This window comes from Fopius arisanus, unplaced genomic scaffold (assembly GCF_000806365.1).
Source record: "Fopius arisanus strain USDA-PBARC FA_bdor unplaced genomic scaffold, ASM80636v1 scaffold00087, whole genome shotgun sequence".
NCBI classification, from domain to species: Eukaryota; Metazoa; Arthropoda; class Insecta; order Hymenoptera; family Braconidae; genus Fopius; species Fopius arisanus.
In genome coordinates, this window is record NW_011887826.1 from 418,376 (window position 1) to 436,514 (window position 18,139).

Sequence of the window (18,139 nt, forward strand, 5' to 3'; positions counted from 1 at the left end):
AAAACCATTTTTCTCTCGTTTTATGAATTATTTCCCGTACATTTGAAAATGCATGAATCCCACCGTGAACTATTCACGTAAAATTCTCGGTGTCCCTTCATCCCCAGCCCACCCCATATGCAGGCAGAAGAATCTCACAGCATTTTTCTTCTCCGTAAACAGTGGGGCGCGCAATCTTTGTCGCGATTTGCGGCAGAGTGAAAATACGAGTGGCAAAAAAAAGCTGTAGAAAAATAAAACAAAAAAAAAGGAACATGTGCATCTTCCCGAGGAGAAGCTCTTTCATGACTACCTGATGCACACCAATTTATAACGTCGACGGTGGATAGATGCATGCGACGCCGCGTACAAAGTCATTTTCCTCATCCCCCAGGTCTATATTCTAGGCCATCCAACCCCCGTCTCTTTCTCCTTCGCTTATTTAGTTTCTCCTTCTTTTTCCCCCGTCTTTTTGGTATCTGCCACCCCCAACCGTTCATTTTTTGTTCGCTCCAGCAGTGTTGGAATATCGCTGTTGGTCTTGAAGTAACCGCGCGCCATCTCCTCGCGTGTTGTATGTGTGTGAATGGAAATGCGCGGGGCCGACGAAAATGAAAGGAAAAAAAAAAATAAAAACTGGAAAAGCGAATGGAGAAAAAAAAATAAAGAGAATGCAGAAGAGGGCGGGGGTGGATATGCAGTGGAGACAACGAACGGGGAAATAAAGCAAAAAGAGGTGGACGGGATGGCGAGGGGTGGAGAGGGTTTGTGAGGGGTGGCGAGGGGTTACGAGGGGTGAGGACAGTAAAGTGGTGGAAAAAGTCGTGCCCAGGGAGGAAAATCTCGTGGGAAAATGGAGTTTGTTATTTAAACATTGATCGTGAGGTTGCTTAAGGGAAAAGAATGAATTGGGAGAAAACACGGGTGTTACTCTCACTCGTGAAAGTGACTTCATGTGGGAATTTTTGTCGGGCATAAAGGAGTATGTGGCCAGTAAATTTATATGGGAACATTGGATTTTAATGGTAAATGACACGTCACACCCCGGGCATTGTTCAATTTGGAATGACGCCAGCGTTGACGTTAGTCGTTGCCCTCATTTCAACGGACATAACCAGGTAATTCAGGGTATTTTTCTGGGTTATGGGAAATGATTCTCATTTATCACCATTTAATTTGGGGAGGAATCAATTAAATGGCGGGGCTAATGGTGAATGAGAATGCCGTCAGGTCATTGGACCGTATTGGCTAGAGTTATCGGTGTGATTTTTTTTTTTATTGCCGTCTCAATGTACCATCTCAATGTACATTGTGTATAAATTCGTTTTTTGGAGGATTAAGGAATTATTTATTATCCAAAATCAATGAAATTGCCTAGAAATCTTTTTTAAATTATTCAAGCCCGCATGGAAAAAAAATGTAATTTTTCAACCATTCATCGACGAGGGTGAAATTTAAATTTCCACTCATTAGAATCCTTCAATATCCGTTTTCAAATATTTTCCAGAGCCCTGTTTAAACAAGGATTACCGGTCCATTCTCCCGTCCCGGGTGTTTTTTTTTTCGCTCAATATAACGAATAGACGACGAATTAAAGCAAATGGTTTTTTCGGATGAAAAATATACCAGAGCGGAGCAAATAAAAACATGGAATCGATGATGGGCCGAGGGAAAAGATAAATCCAACCAATCCCGAAAATTCAACGAGGCTTATCCCTCACTTTCCTCTTTTAACGCGTACTGGGGGTGGAATTCATGACAACCCGTTCCAGTTTTGGCGTCTAGGTCAAAGACAAAAGGGAAAGTGTCTCTTGAATACTCATGTAACCTCCTCACGCAGAAGCAGAATGCAAAGAGAAACACGGGGAGCAAATACAAGCGCCGAGCAAATGGACGAAAAAATGAGAAAATACAGACACATATATGAAGGCATTGAAGAGTCGAGAAAAGAAATAATAACACGGGTTATATGTGTGTACGTGAGAATCCGACAATCCCAGGGGTACGTTTACATTGGTATTCAATAGGTACGATTGAACTGTGGACTTTGCCAGGGTAGAGAGGTAACTTTCATCTCTCCACCCATCCACCCATCCCTGGCCGATGGCACAACCATGGAGAGGGGTGAAATAACCAGCGCTGGAACTCATCAAAACTAAATCCAGGATTCGTGGTCGAGCGTGAGGTGCGATCCCTTAAAAAAATACGGATATATTTTATATCACTCCGTCTCTTCTCTGCTGTGTCCCTTTTCCCATTTTCAAAGAGCAATGGAAATGAATGAGGGATTTCGTGAGATTATTTTTTATGATTTTTCAATCGCCAATTCCATTTCACTGGCTTGGTTCAAAATTCCTCCCAGAAATACCTAGCGCGCTTTTCCCTATTCTAGCATTCCTACCGTTTAGGGCGCATTCTGCGAATATCAAACGCAAAATCATTTTTTATTGTTATCAAATATTTTTACATATGCATATGTCAATGCCAGCTTCTTAAAAATACGCGTGCATAGGGCTGTAAGGGAAGCGAATTGATTTTTGGAATTGATTTGGCTGATTTTCCAATTTTTTCATTTATTTCTCTCTCCATCGCCTCACTGTAATGTCCGAATTTTCCGTCGCGAAAGTTTCAATGTCTCTAAACAATAAACCGGTCTTGAATACCGTCAAATGCACGAAAATTTTTCATAGTCGTTGAATAGTGATTTTTCCAGAACAAGCACTTGACTTTAAAAAAAAAATCGCTCCAGTGTGGCAATCCACTCGGTGTTTCCAATCTACCATTTAAACCGCCTCTCGAGCCGAATATTCGTTGATGAACAAATTCCTCATTTTTCGGAAGGCAACTATACAGCGATCACATAGTATTCCCGAAATTTTAGTCGTTGGAATTCCAATCAGCGACACAGGGCACGGGCATGGGATATGAGCATCCCAAAAGAGATCTATATACCGAAACCAGTACACGATATTGATTTCACGTATGGCCTCATCGACATCATACACTGAAATGCCCCTCCATCACAGTCGAGTCACCCCACCCCAAAACCACCACCTAAAATCGATAATGAAATGACGGAACGGATTCCCCGCAATGATCCTCTTATCTCAACAATGAGAAACGCTTATGCACCCCGATTCCGATAAATTTCCGTAATAACTCAACATAATCAAGCGCCCATTGCACTCTGAGTCATCGCAAACAATTCTTCACCTCCATTCAAAGAAATCCAATAAAAATGGTTTTACAACGCGAGTAATCGAGCCGTCGCCAGCAGCCAATCAATCCGCAATCCACTCCCAGACCTTTTCATTTCCCCAGGCCAATTATTAGAACGCTGCGGTATTATATTTACGCAAGGCAACTTCATGACGTTTCAAAATTCGGAGTACAAATCACGTACCGAGGGGATTCAACATAACTATTTGATTTTTCCAATAATTAATTGATCTCTTCGTTGATTATCCAAACACTTTCGATGCAAATAAATCCAATTCGAAAATCCACTTTGTCAGAATTTCCTGATAAAATTTTCAGTACCAGCATTCGATTTTACCTGCTGATTATTTTCCGCGATTCTCTCGCGGTACGACTCGAATTTTCGCTAATAATTTTCCTCCACGCACTGGGAGTTGGAAAATAAAACTTTACAGCATGGCAGGGGGAGGGATATTTTTTACCTCGAATTTAGATTAAAACGGGGGATTTCCTCTCTTGTGAATGACCCGTATCAGATTGACTCGTCACAGAGGCGCCCAGCACCCCATTCTTCTTTCGTTTTGAATATAAGAAAGAGAATATTTGCATGACCTCTCATCAATTTCCTCTGTAATCCGGTATTTCTTTTTTTTTTCAATCCACCCCCTTCATCACCCTCCGCACTTCGTTATGTATTCATAAATGGAACGCACCCGGAATAGTTGAAGGTGAACTGGTGCCACGTAGTCACGCAGAATTCGTAATGCCAATGGTGGATTGCAATTGTCAGTATGAAATAGTCACACATTGACGCGCCATTCTCGGCTCTTTAAACGACCCATGTGAAAGTGTTGTATTTTCCATTCACCGCTGATGGTACCACTGGTAAAATGGCTAGCACCCGCTGAGTGGAAAAGTTAGGGTGAAATGACTATTCTCGTCTAGCTTCGTTAGCCCCAGTTTGTACTCCAGTCCAGAAACCCAACGGGGATCCCCCATAACCATTACCTCATGGAGATGTGGGGCAAACATTGAAATACACATCAATAAAAACAGATACTTCAGACTATAGAATTAATATTATTTATTATACAAGTAAAAATGAAGAAAAAGGGAAATTGTGATTTTTTGGAAAATTTTTCGGGGAATTTTCACCAGGATATTTTTTCTGGGAATTTTGGGGAGGGGATTTTTTATATTTTCACAAACTTCTCAGTGAATCAGAAATTGCATGAATTATTTTTTGTTAAATTGCATTCAGGCTCTCTCTCTCTTTAATTTTCTTTTTTCGAATAGTATAATTGAACCACCGGGGGCTTTCCGATTGATTGCGACTAAATACACATCATCAGACTGATTTTGTATAACCAATCACGACAGCTATTGATTCCAGGATCGATCGTCACTCCAATTGATAGAAAAATACTGCGATTCCCTGGAGATTACCATAACGATACACGACTCATTGAGCAATTACCCTTAGTCTCCTAGAAATTTAATTTATTCCGCAATTTCAATACGATCTAAGTCCTCATAACGATAAAAATTATTCGTTCTGCTGAAATCCTCGAGGCGGAGTTCCTAAATTTTCAAAAGGAGTTCAGGACAACATCTGGTGCAATCGTGGTTTACTGAACGTACACTAGTCTCTGGATAGTTGGAGAAACGTGAGTCAACGATAATTGGGTGTGTGAGGGGGTGAGGGGATGAGGAGGTAAAGAAAAAGGAGATTTTCCACGAAGGAAATGATGTATACGTTGATGAGAAATTCCCGTCCGATAATTCAAAAGTTCTCAAAACTTTTAATCCACTCTTTCTCCCGCGGCTCCATTTTTCCCGCCTATAAATGAATTAAAGTTTGTTTGAACTGATAATTATCCGGTGTATTCGAATATAAATGCCTGCAGTGTTTAGGTTGCATTGAGCATTCAAGCGGGCGCGATGGAGAGAGGAATAAATTGTTTTGGAGTGCGATAAACGCCCATTGTACCCCAGACTCATACTTGGTATAAATACCTTAATGCACAGTGGATGTACGCAATGTTGGTGCTCGTAAGTGAATTGCAGGGAGTAGGAGGGAAAAGAGGTGTGGGAAAATCTGCTGAGGAGAGGGATGAGGCAGTGAACAGTGGGTGGAAGAGATGCAAGTGCACAGATACATCTGGTGAGTGTAGGGGTGCCCCCTTGGGCATGATAACGATGCGATATTAACTGAATTAGCGAGGATATAAAGCCCACTTGCGGCTTAATTCCAACCACTTCGTCGAACAAATGACGCTGAGTCTCTGGAAAATTCGTTTGCAGCGTGTCAAATGTCCCGAAAAAATACTCATTCCGAGGGATTATCGACTTGATTCAAGTTCATTGACTCCATCAATGAGACAATCGTAAAAAAATACTTGAGTCGAGTTGAGCTATCAATTCAAGTCAAATTCCAAATTATAGTCAATATTCCAGAGGCAAGTTTGATCCGGATGAAAAATGAACTGGAAAATGAATTGAAAAATGAGCAGTACATAGTGATTTGATTCAGATAATTTTCATTGGTGTGTCGGCATAACCGCGAAATGGGGAGTGAATTCCATCGTAGTCCTGGAATTCCATCATGATGATTGTCTTCATAGTACAGATGATTCGCGCTATGGGGGTAATTCAACGCGCAGATGTGAGTAAAAATGATAAAAAATAAAAAAATCGATGCCCCAGACTAGTAAGCCACACACAACCCTTTGGGCTGACCTGATAAATTGGGGAAAACGATTTGATTAACTTCTCGACTATACGTCACTTCGGTACACCGGGAATAGGATCGATGTCTCTCGCGGTTGGACGGTTTACACGTGTCTTTACATATGTACGCGTCCACTACGCAATTTCGTTGTTGTATGTTCCACAATTCCCTTTCCACCCTTTCCTCCCACCAGCCCCTGCACCATGCCCATTCAAAATCCCTCTTTCCACTGGAGTCCCTCTGTGGACGACGGCTGATCCGCTTTTTCGGTACTTGCATGTTTTTCCCGTTTATTTTTTGTTTTTTTTCAGAAATAGAAGAAAAATATGTTTCAACAGACGGCAAAAAAAAAAAAGAATGAGTGCCATTGTTTTTGCCCAGAGGGACAGTCCCTGAATGACTCCCCGAATTTTTCCGAATTATGGCTGCATTGTACGAGCTTTTTGGTAATTCTGGGAAATTACAGAATTACATGTGTTTTGAATTTTCCGGTGGAGGTGGGAGGGCATGAATATCCATTAATTAACCACAAAATTAATGGGAAAATTGAAACAATTGTGGGGGTTGAATGGGGGAAATTGGATAGAGGGTTGGGGGTGTGATTGAATTAAGCAGACAGTTTGCTCGACATTTTGTCATCCGAGAATTTTGTGTTTTCGTTCCTTCGTTGAATAAATGTTACCACTCACACGTGTCACCTCAACCCGGTCATTTAGACCCGCTGGCTCCAGGGGCTTCAGAGCTTGACTGCACTGGCCCCACGTGATTTCTCTCATTTCACTCGCTCTACCAACTGCGCACGCCTTCGTAAGCTGTACGTGCCACTGCTTATCCACTCACTTTTTCATGTTGATTTTTATCTGGAATTTTATTTTTACCTTTTATTTTTACCTCTTGGCCCCAGCGGATTCACGCGTGCTGTCTAGGTGTATGAGCCACTTGAGCCCTTGTACCACCGGAAATTATGCAATTCTTGTGTAATTGCTCAGCTCACTCTGTCGAGAGGGGACACGCGTTTACCTTTGATGTGATACAATGCAGCATTTGTGGAATATATTGAAGTAGTAGTTATGCCACAACATTTACATGGAGAACATTGCGTATTGTTTCGTTTAAGACAATTCACGGGATTTCAAAGATGCAATTATGGTAATCATTTAATTGTCATACGGAGGTCGCGTTTTACCCGTTTTTTTTTTCAGATTTTTAGCTGTCGCAGAGAACAATTTGTTAGACGCTTTCCGGTAATTTTTCCGGAAAAGTCTCCACGGGGAACATAGGATACAACTTTTTCTCGTGCTTGATGGAGGTGGAAAATGCAGATTTTCTAGTCTCATTTTGACGGTGCACGCCAAAATATATGAAGAGGAAATGACATTCATTCTGTCTCGCGTGTCAGCCGACGGTGTCACGTTGCCGTTAACGAGATTCGACCTTCGTCACAGTGTGAGTTATGTCAACACGATAACGCTCTAATGGATGACTGTACGGAATACTTGTTTATCTCGCGTGTACCACCCCCGATCGTTTACGGATTTCATTACATTAGAAATGTAAGACGAGTTTCATCTCCGTTAGATTCATCCAGTTAGACAATAGGGAAAATGTTTTGTATCCAATAACACGCGGAAAACAACGACTTGTCTTAATGGAATATTTAACCGGGGGTATACCCAATGTCTGTTTTGTTCCTTTTTCGTTGTATCTGAAAAAATTCCATAGGGTGTTACAAAAAAATTGATATTTTCTTCAGTTCAAATATTTGCACAATCAACGGTTGACTACCCGGTGAAAAAAATGGTAATCGAAATATTTTTTCCAAATTTTCAAAACATTTTTCAGAAAAAAGTTTTCCAGAAATTTTTTGAAAATCTGGAAAAAATATTCCGATTACAATTTTTTTTTACCCGGATACTGAAAAAATTGTTTAACCAGTGAACGCAGTGTAATTCAATAATAATCTTACTCTTCAGAATATTCAAAAAAAATATAACCAGTAAAAATATTAAAACGAAATAAATTCCGTGGTGAAAATATTTTTTGAGTGGTGTTATTTCGACAGGTAAGGATTTAGCCAGGCAAAAAAAAAAGACAAAGAAATTCCACCCCCTCAATCTAAATGATGACGTCCATCTTTTCGTCTGCCTGCGATCTCTGGCAAACCCAATATTCACGGAGGAATCTATAGCACCCCTGTCGTTATACTGGAGATTCAATAAGCCCTATTCCTCGGTCACCCTCGTCCGCACAAACTCACCCGGGCTCCTCCCGCCTATCCCTCAGAGGGACAACTTTGTTTAAGTTCCACGAGCCCGACCACGATAACCTTTGGAGTAAGCCCACCCTCCAGCCCCTCGTCACTCCTCCAAAACCCCTGATAAGTCTTCCGGTCTACCCCTCCTCTCAGACTCTAGTACGACCCAGCGAAGCGATAAGGCCGCAACCCCATACCACCACTGATGCCCCAATGCTTCCCATTAGCGACTAAATGACTAACGAACACACAAAAAAACGATATTCCAGTTTATTTTATCGTACAATCGCCGATAGATATACCCGGATCGAAAATATGAATAAATTGGGGAATATATATCACTCATTTGGAAACCCCTAGTGCTCCAAAGTATATTTATATTCTCAACTTCACAACATAAACGCAATTGAGAAATAATTGAGGAATAATTGAGAAATAATTATTGATGATTCGGGTATTGATAATATATCAATTAAAAAATGAATATTGCCGATTTCACACGCTAGATTCTCCTGTTAGGAATATATATTTGATAATATTTATTTCGGATTAAATAAAAAAATTGAGAATACATATTTCTGACTGGAAACGCAATATTTTAGATGCGGGAATATATATTATCGACCCACGTTCATTATCATATCCTCGATTCGGTGAATAATAAACCCGAATCGACTTTATTTAATTTTTTTCGTGGAAATACGATGACAGGTCCACGGGAAATTCCCCACCAAGACCATTGAATTTTCCCCTCCAATAAAAAATGTTTATTGGTACCGCGGTGAGAATCCAATGGATTTCTATCGGCGATGTTGATTAAAAAAAATCTCAATTGCTATTTCCGTAATTAAGATTCTTCGGGCTTTAGAGAGACAAAAAGAAATAAAAACAAAGCTGTTTGTCAATTGAAAGGTCAACAATGCCTTTTATATTTACACTCCTCATCATTTCTTTTAATCAAGAAGTGGAAGTGAAAGAGCGAAGACAATGAGAGAAAGAGAGAGTTGAGGTTGACGATGGAAGAGAAAGCGAGAGAGAGTCACTTCGCGTCTTGTGCCTCTGTGCTTTTTTCCCTCATTTTTCTTTGTTTCATTTTCTTTTTTTAATCGCGAATTTTTGCCTTCGGGACGACTTCCCTGTTGTGCATAAGGGCCGGCCTCAATTTACATCCCCGAAAAATCAAACCAGCCTCGCCCCCGTTTTCCCTCTTTATGAGTAAAAGAAAATTGAGGGGGCGGGATATATCCAGGAGAAGGGGGTACGGAAGAAACTGGAGAAAACCGGAGTGTATATCAAAGTGGAAAATGAAAGGCGGGCAAAGACTAGCTGGAGATGTTGGGGGTTGTGCACTACCGGGTGATTCTCCCCAGAAAATAATAACCGGACGGATGCACCACCCTGTGTTCTCAATTTTTATTCTCCTACTCCATTTTTCTTTTCGCCTCTTTGTTTTCTAGTCAGAACTGGGAAAATCGCCACAAGGAATTAGCCCAACAATTAGATGCACTGATAAAAAAATATGTTTTATTTTCAGCAATTCATATCTGATTATTTAATTAATCTCTAAATATATTCGCTACAGATGAAGTTAATAAAAATTGTACCCTTCAGCAATTTAATTAATGTCACTCATCCTTTGTTGCAAGGAATATTTGTTTGCGTGTGGGATGATAACGCGAAGATATGAAATAAAAATCAAAAGGAGAATGTTTATTTTTAATTATTAACAAGGTGCATCCCCAGTGAATCCACTCGAGTCATAAGTAAATCTTTGTAAATACTCTCCCAGCAGACACTGAGGGTACCTCTGCACCCTCTCTTCTCAGTCTCGAGGGTTTCCACTCACTCTCTTCTCCAATCTCATGTATACCAGCACCAATTCCAGAAACGGTTAACGTTCGTTGGACTTTCAGCGAATAGAGATAAAGCACTGAAAATTTCGGGAGCGACGATAGAGACGAGGAATACTGGGGGGGTGAGTGAAATAAAAGTGAGGGAGGAAATAGTGGGATGAAATTTGTGGGCGCCTTAATTCGGTTGGCTCACTGCTGGGCATATCCTCACCCTCACCATCGCCCTCTTGAAACAAACCAGAAATACAGGAAGCACGTGGGAAATCCTCGCTGCAAATACCTGACCCAGGAGGTTTTCTCGATTTCACGTACAAACCAAATCTAATACCTTGATGGAATTTTAACTAAACAATTTCCACTTTAAAAAGTTTATCCAAGATTAGAATTATTCAATCAGCGATACTCATCCACGTCCGGCCATCGCCACGTCTATTCCATTTTTTATTTTATCAGGTCCAGTGAAAATTGCACTCTCACAGAAAAATAAATTTTTAACAGCGTGCGCATAAAAAAAAATCGCTACTTAAAATTTTTCTTTTACAATCATTATTATTGTTACTCCAAAATAACATCAATAGAAATGTTCATCATAATAATTGAATTGAATTAAGAATAAGAAGAATTGAATTTTTCTGGATGCAGTTGTAGCCCGGAAAATTTTTTTTCCATTCATCCAAAAAACCATGAGGTACACGTTAATGGAATCTGCAGAAAACAATTTCCGGTGAAAAAGTGATCTGGCAGATTAGAATTCTTCAATCAGCGATATTCATGCACGTGTGATAGTCACGAGTCTCTTATTTCTCCTTCAGTGGTGGCGAATTGAATTGACCGGGGGACAATTTCCTTTTATTTTTCATGGAACATGGGAGTGCACTGTGGAGAGATATCACGGAAGTACGTGGCTGATGTGGTCAAGAGGTTTCTAAGGGCCACGGGGATGGCAGGAAATGAACGAATGGAATTAGCCGCGGTGTAAATTTACGATTGGTGGAGACCGAGGGGGAAGGAAATGTTGTAGAGAATCACGTAGTGAATTCGGCGTTTCTTGTGGGTGGCGGAGTTGCAAGATGGTTTGGGTGGAGAGGCAGATGCGCTGAATAGCCTCACGACTGGAGTCTTGGTCTTCTTGAAATCCGAAGTGAGGAGATGTGGACCGCTCTTCAAGTACGATATAAATTCTACTGACTCTGATTGACGAGGTAAACGAAGAAAATTCAAATGACCAGTTGATCCGATTTTTTTTTCACCACTATTTTGCTTTTAATTATTGGACTAATATAACATCGATTGGGGCCTTCCCCTGGGAGAAGCTCTCGGTTATATTCCGGGGATCAGCTGTTCCTCAGACATTCATATGGTGCCGAGAATCCCACCTCTCTTAAAAATCCGGAAAAATTCATTGTAGCCTTTTGGCATAAATCATCCTGAAGAATGGTATCTTTTATTGCCCGCTTCGAAATTAGATTGCCGCTTATAAATGTCCCCATATAATGTTCCAGAGAGTCTAAGAGTTTCTGGAGCAGTGCTACCACACGTTCAAAGTCGACCTGTTAAATTATTGCCCGACGTTATGTACGGTGACCTTTGGGAATGAAAATACGAGAAAACTCTGGTGTCGAAAATTAGCAGATTCTCCGAAGCGAGGAAAAAAATAATGATTACCAATTTCCAACTTAATTCCAGTCGAGTCAATCGAATCGCATTAAATGTTGAATTAAATTTACCCAAAACAATGAGTAATTGCGGTTTGATTTTTATCTGAATAGTCCAACACGCCGCAGGACATTTACTTAAGGATGATTTAATTGGATTTCCCGACGTGATTCAAGCATATTATTTGAATAAACTTAAATCAAGCCGAGAAATCAACTTGAATCAAACACATTGTGCTACCCTGAATTTCTCCCTGACTCAGACTTGATTAATGTCTCCATTGAGTCAAGTCGAATTACTCCTCAGTGAGAATTGAAACTGTAGGCCAACCTCAGCACGCCGACCTCCGGTTTCACGATTCGGAGATAACACGAATGTCGTCGTAGATAAGGGGAAGAGGAGTCATTCCCACCGGTAATCACAATCAGAGTGCAATAGTGTCTCGCACAGGAGTGCCATTTCACCGGAGTTGAACGTGTCTGATCTGAAGCGGATTTTCAACTCGACCCGGTGGAATTGAACCCAGCAACGTTCGATTGTTCGTCAATTGGAAAATGTAACACGTCTCACAACGATGGATTCGTGGATGACGGGGGTGAAAATTTTGCGCCGATAAGGAGACGAGGGTGAGATACGGTGAAAAATGTAACTCTCGGGCTCATGAACACTGGCGATTTTCCCGGGGCTCGGGGGTGAAATCCAAAGACCATTAATTCTTCGAGCTGTCGTCGCACACTCTCGTCAAGGCGCCCCTATTTTCCCACTTCAAAGTCACGCATTCAGTTTATCGAATCAATCAACGGCGAACTGCGTGTACAGACGTCTCGTGCTTCACCCGATAATTCCCATGAGAGGGGGAGAATTCCACCGGGAGGAAACAGCAAAAAAAAAGTCCTGATCTTTTCCTCACCGGTTCTTTCAAGAAATTATGGAAATTTCTACGGGGAAATCCGGGTGACAGGTGTTGGATCGTCTTCACTATTTTCGCAAGCTTTTCAAAAGAAAAAAAGGTAGATTTTCTCAGAGAAATATTTTTCATATTATCTCAATATTTATTTACCTCAAATACCGTTTGTTTAATTCCAATAGACAATGACATAGCGTGTAATTAGTGAATATATAATTGGCCTAGGAGAATGGAATGAAAAAAGCCGATAAAATCTCCCCTAAAATGCCTGCAATTTTTTTTTCCACCCAAGAACTTGCGCTATGAAAAAAAGGAAAGTGCCGATGGGAAAATACTGAAGAGGGCATAATTTACGCGATCATAGATGTAATCACGACGGAATATTCACAACTATGCCAAGTCGTCGGCAACTTTGTAATTGCCGAGTAAATTACCCACCCCCGTCTCCGCCTTTCCAGAGGATTTTTGCCGGCAAGAAAACCCCCGAGTTTGCCCCACCTTTTTGCCAGCACTCTCTTCACCAAGAGGTGAATCTAAATTTATTGAAAATTAAGGTCGATTTTATCGTCCAGAAAGTTTCCAATTTTCCATCCTTCCACGGAGTAAGGTGATGTCAAGAAGAATGCAATTTCCTGGTATTCACTGTTCACCAAGTACGGTCTCTCAATTAATAATATTTCACACAGTTCATTCAAAAATAATTGATAGAGGGAAGCGTTAATTACAATTACTTTGGTCGGGCAGTTGTGGTAACCACTTGCGTACCACGTTGGGCCGACATAAGCAAAGACCACGTCAAAATATCCCTGAGTTTCCTAATGCAATTCCAACTTCAGATAACTAGTGTAACAAAATTATCCGATGACTGTCGTGCATCTGGTCGTACGTTAACGGTACTGATACATCCAGCAGCTGAAAATCAGTGCTGCATGCAGCATCACGTCCCTCAACTGTTGCCCAGCGAGACTTCAATTTTCCAATCTTTGATTACTGGGTAATTGTTTGCACAACAATTATCACGTTGATTGATTAACTAACTATTTTTTTTCCCTGAATAACTCCTGACTTTTCGTTTATTTTGTATTCTATTCTCGTTCAACGATTCGAATATTCCGACTGGAATCATTTTTTTTCACTCTCAACAACTCGATCGCAACAAAACTGTTCCATATATTTTTTCCCCTTTATTTGTATTTTTAATTTCATTCATTTTTTTCGCCGTTTTTCATTCTGTTTTTCATCTGAAAATTTATGAATTTTAAAAGTCCCTTTGAGGTACGTAAAAAAAATCCCTGCGGTGGGTATACACCGAGTGTTTGACTGAACGGATTGAGTCAAATTGCCGGTAAAAACCTAGCCTTCAGATACACGGGCCGGGGGGAAAAATCTAAAAAAAAAAAAAAAGAAGCTGCCAGGGGTAGATGTAACGGGGGAACTAGAGTCGTCCAAAAAGCACTTTCCACCCCAATTCGGCCGGCGGTCACCAAACTCATACTCACTACAAAAAAGAGTGTGTGTGAGTTGCCCTCGGTGCTCGCCTTTTTCCGACTCAAACTTCTCTCTTTTCTATACTCGGCCATTTTTACGACACAGTTTTATGACTCGAGAGTGAGTTTAACCCATTCCACTACCTACTTCATACAGTCCTTGTCGGACTTTTCTCCCCTCGGACAATACAAAAATCATAGCCAATGCTCTTCCCGAGAGTTATTATACATCTTCATGGCAACGAATCCTCGATGAAACTGGGACGAACGGTTTTGATGGGTGAAAAGAGCTTTGATTTTACGCCCCGGGTGTTTGCCTTCCTCGAAGATCGTGAACAGAAAAAAAATTACGGAACAAGTGCCATGAAAATCGCGTAAGAATTACGATGGGAAACATAAAATAGATGTACCATCCGAGTTATAATAAAAATCGTTAGTTTTCTCGGGCATTTTCCGAGAAGGATAACGTCAAAAATGTTAATCATTCCCGACCCGGAAAAACTCGGAAAATTTGTCCGTCGAGATTCAATTTTTATTCTGATAAAAATAAAAGGTCTATTCGAATTCGTTAACATTTCTGCGGCTGAAAGGCAATATTCAGCTTTCCCTTCGATTTCTCTCGGGTCTCTGTAAAAATAATAAAAATAGTCATTTCAACTGACGATCACGTGAGCTGCCATGTACACGCAGAGAATTGTTTATGAAAATTCTAGTACTAGTGCTGGTACGGGGAAAATCATAATCTTCATGGCAGCGAATGCTCCACAAAACTGGGACAAATGGCTTTAATGGGTGGGACAGCTTTGATTTTACGCCCCTGGACATCGTGCATCCCTTTTACGTTTCGGAACGTAATTCTTATGCTATTTTCATCGTATTTTTACCATAATTTTTTTGGCTTTTCACCAGAGGCGTAAAATCAAAGCTCGCATGCCCATCCAGACCACTCGTCGTATTTCTCTCTCGCATTTACTGCCACAAAGATCATGATTTTTTCAATGTTACCAGATGCGTTCGAATTTTCTTATTTCATTACCAGCTATCAAAAAATTTTCCACCAACGAAATAAAAATTCTAAAAGCAAAGGGGAATATTTATTTTTAGATTTGGTTTTACTCCCCGAAGTTGGAAGAACTCGGAATAAAAAAATGAGAATAATTACAGCAATTGCATCGGGTCAGATGCCTGGGGGTGGATTTTTCGTGAAAAAAATAAAAATCCTAGAGTGAGTGAAACATTCTCTTGTTACTCTCTAAAATCTCATCTGGAGCGTCTTCATCACCTTCTTTTTCACTTTTCATCCACTCGGTTTACCCACCCCTCAAACTACCGCGATTACCCCACCCCCATATCTGAAGTGACTAAAAACGATCGCGGGAAAGTCGCGTTAATTAACTCTCGACGAGAGGAGAAAATGTAATCGTCTCGTATTTTTATCTGCCATACTTAACCCCAGGTCCAGCCTCATCTACTCTAGGACTTCCATATAAACCGGAATCCGAGGAGTCTGTCGGTAAGAGCTTTCATCTCGAGTGACTTGGACCAGAGTTGGCCAGAGGTCAGCACCAGGTCGAATATCCCGAGCTTTTTTCCCTTGCTGGGGGGTTGGGAGGATTGTCTCAGGACCGTGGATTAATCACACCCTTGTCCACCAACCCGCCCCTCGGATTTTTCATCAGACAACTGACCCTGAGATCCGAAAAGTTTCAGGGTCGGGGAGGAGAGTGACGAAAAATTCGATTTCAATGACATATTGGTTACTCCGCCGATTTGATGTCATCCCCTAATATTTCCCGTTGAAAATATTTCAACAGAATTTTAACAATTGATCATTCTCTCCATGGAAATGAATTGATGAGAATGAAAAATTTGGAGATCTATCGATTACGAATACGAATTCAAAAAATATTCTTAATTGGCTGAATTTGTATATAATGCATTAACAATCGGTCATTACGCCCTACATGAATTCCAATTAATGAAAAAAAAATTCCAATGATTGGGATCGTTGGGAACAGCTGAATGAAAAATATTTGAAAAAATTTGTCCCGAGTTGCACTGGCAAAAAATTATTTGTAGCTATTTTAGGAATTTTATTGTTTCAAGTGCTTGACAGTAGTTCTTTTCCAATGGAATATTAAAATTTTTCAAAATTTCGAAGAGATCGGTCCTGGATTTCATGAAATTTTCCAGACATTAGTTGTCATTCCGATGAAAATGACAAATTATTTTCCACCACAGTAATCTCACGACTTCCACAGTCCAAAGAGGCATAACCGACTCTCTGGAACAAGAAACGAGAAAAAAGATAAACCATTCAATTTTAATTGAATTCATGCAACTGCACCGGTCATACGTCATTCCTGTCGTTTGACTCCGATTTTTGTTCACTCGTCCTCCAATAAACTATTTACCATATTTACAAATTGCTCTCTCGCAATCTATTGACTCAATTATGGAAAAAAAACATCTCTATAGATTAAAGCGTCACGAACTACGTGAATAGATTTTTTTTTTGTTTTGTTTACTCTTTTCGTCCCATGCAAACATCAAGTCTGGGCAACGTTCCGTAAAATGTACATTCGATTCTGCATGACAATACACCATATTCATCGTCAATCATGCAGTGGGAATTTTCACGATAAAAATTCTTTATTTGAAATTCGTCGAATAATTCCCAGAGTTGATCTCCCACGGGCAATGTCCGCTGTGATCGATATACGGTCACTTGCTTCAGAGCCAGTTGGCACTATTTATTCCCATTCAATTTTTTACCCTCCAGACTGTTTATTTAACAATCCGTAACACCAAAAGTATATATATAATTGCATTCAACTTTGATTAACTATTTAAAATACTTTGTATCCGCGCAATAACAAGAAATTGTGGAAAATCCGATCAGATCAATTTTTTATTGCCAATGATTTAATGTAAAATTCTATTATTCAGTTGAATCTTTTGAGAATTTGAACATACGCAATGGAGTGTGATTTTAATCTATTTCCTCTGTTGTAATTTAGTTGAAAATTCAAAAGCTGTAAATATCGTAATCTGACCCGAGGGTGAACTCTCATTTGTCGTGAATATTTAATAGAATTCGGTGTTTCATGTTGAACGACCATTAATATTTCGAGAAAACTTTGCATTTTGAACTTCATTATTAGAATGGAATATCAAATTCAATTGGATTTTCAATGCATTGAGAATTGAGAGGAATAATAGCCTGAAATTTCACAATTTCCAATGATCTTCTGTCTGGCATGCACCAGAGGAATATAATTTCATTGAATATTCAAACAAATTTCCTGTGTTTTTTTAAATAATCAGTCATTTCATACGCACACGAAAAAAATTCAAATTCTGTAAAATATATCTATATACATATATACTTGAGCGTACATTTTTTCCATGAAGTCATTGACGATTTCCAGTGAATCACTGGCTCTGGCAATCGACAAAAAACCACGAGAGACCGATAACGGAAAATCTGCATAGACCCGCAAATGCTCTTCTGGCCATTGATTCGATAAGGTCAGAGTTCATCAAGGCCGAGGCAGTTTCCCGCCAGTTTTCACCACAGAATTTCCTCGGACGCGCGGACGCGTAATTAGCCGATCTAACACGATTCCAGGAGCCAACTCCATCGCCGTCCCTCACCCCTGGTGAATATACAGCCCTACGTGACGACGAGCCTTCGCAAATTCTATGAATAGTCACTTGCTCTGACAATTATTTCCCAAACTCGATTGCCAACGACGTAACCGCAATTACCGAGTCGAGCTTGAGCTTAAAATTTCACCATCTCTCTCATTCAGTGCTCTTGAAACGGTCAAAATGCTGGAGAGAGAGAACGAGAACTTCTTCAAACCTGGTGCACCTAACGCTCAATATCACGAGCAATATTGCCTTTAATCAGATTCACCAAGGGCTGGCTTTCGTACCCGATTGCAAATCCCATTCCCTTACCCTAGGAATCTCTTCCCCTTTCTGTCGACCCCTCTATCTAGCCATTCCTATCCCCCACCCGTTCAACAAATCGGTGGAGGGGAACGATAAAACATCCAAGAAGAACAG

General features: G+C 40.4%; 1 protein-coding gene across 1 annotated transcript in view; it reads right to left on the reverse strand.

The window, feature by feature from the left end:
• Positions 1 to 16,300: 16,300 nt before the first annotated feature.
• Hrb27C (Heterogeneous nuclear ribonucleoprotein at 27C) overlaps positions 16,301 to 18,139 on the reverse strand; it is a 47,274-nt gene continuing 45,435 nt past the window's right edge. Inside the window, exon 8 of the mRNA XM_011311340.1 lies at positions 16,301 to 16,349. Within this exon, the coding sequence (XP_011309642.1) occupies positions 16,312 to 16,349 (38 nt within the window). The 3' untranslated portion in view covers positions 16,301 to 16,311. The remainder of the gene's footprint in view (positions 16,350 to 18,139) is intronic.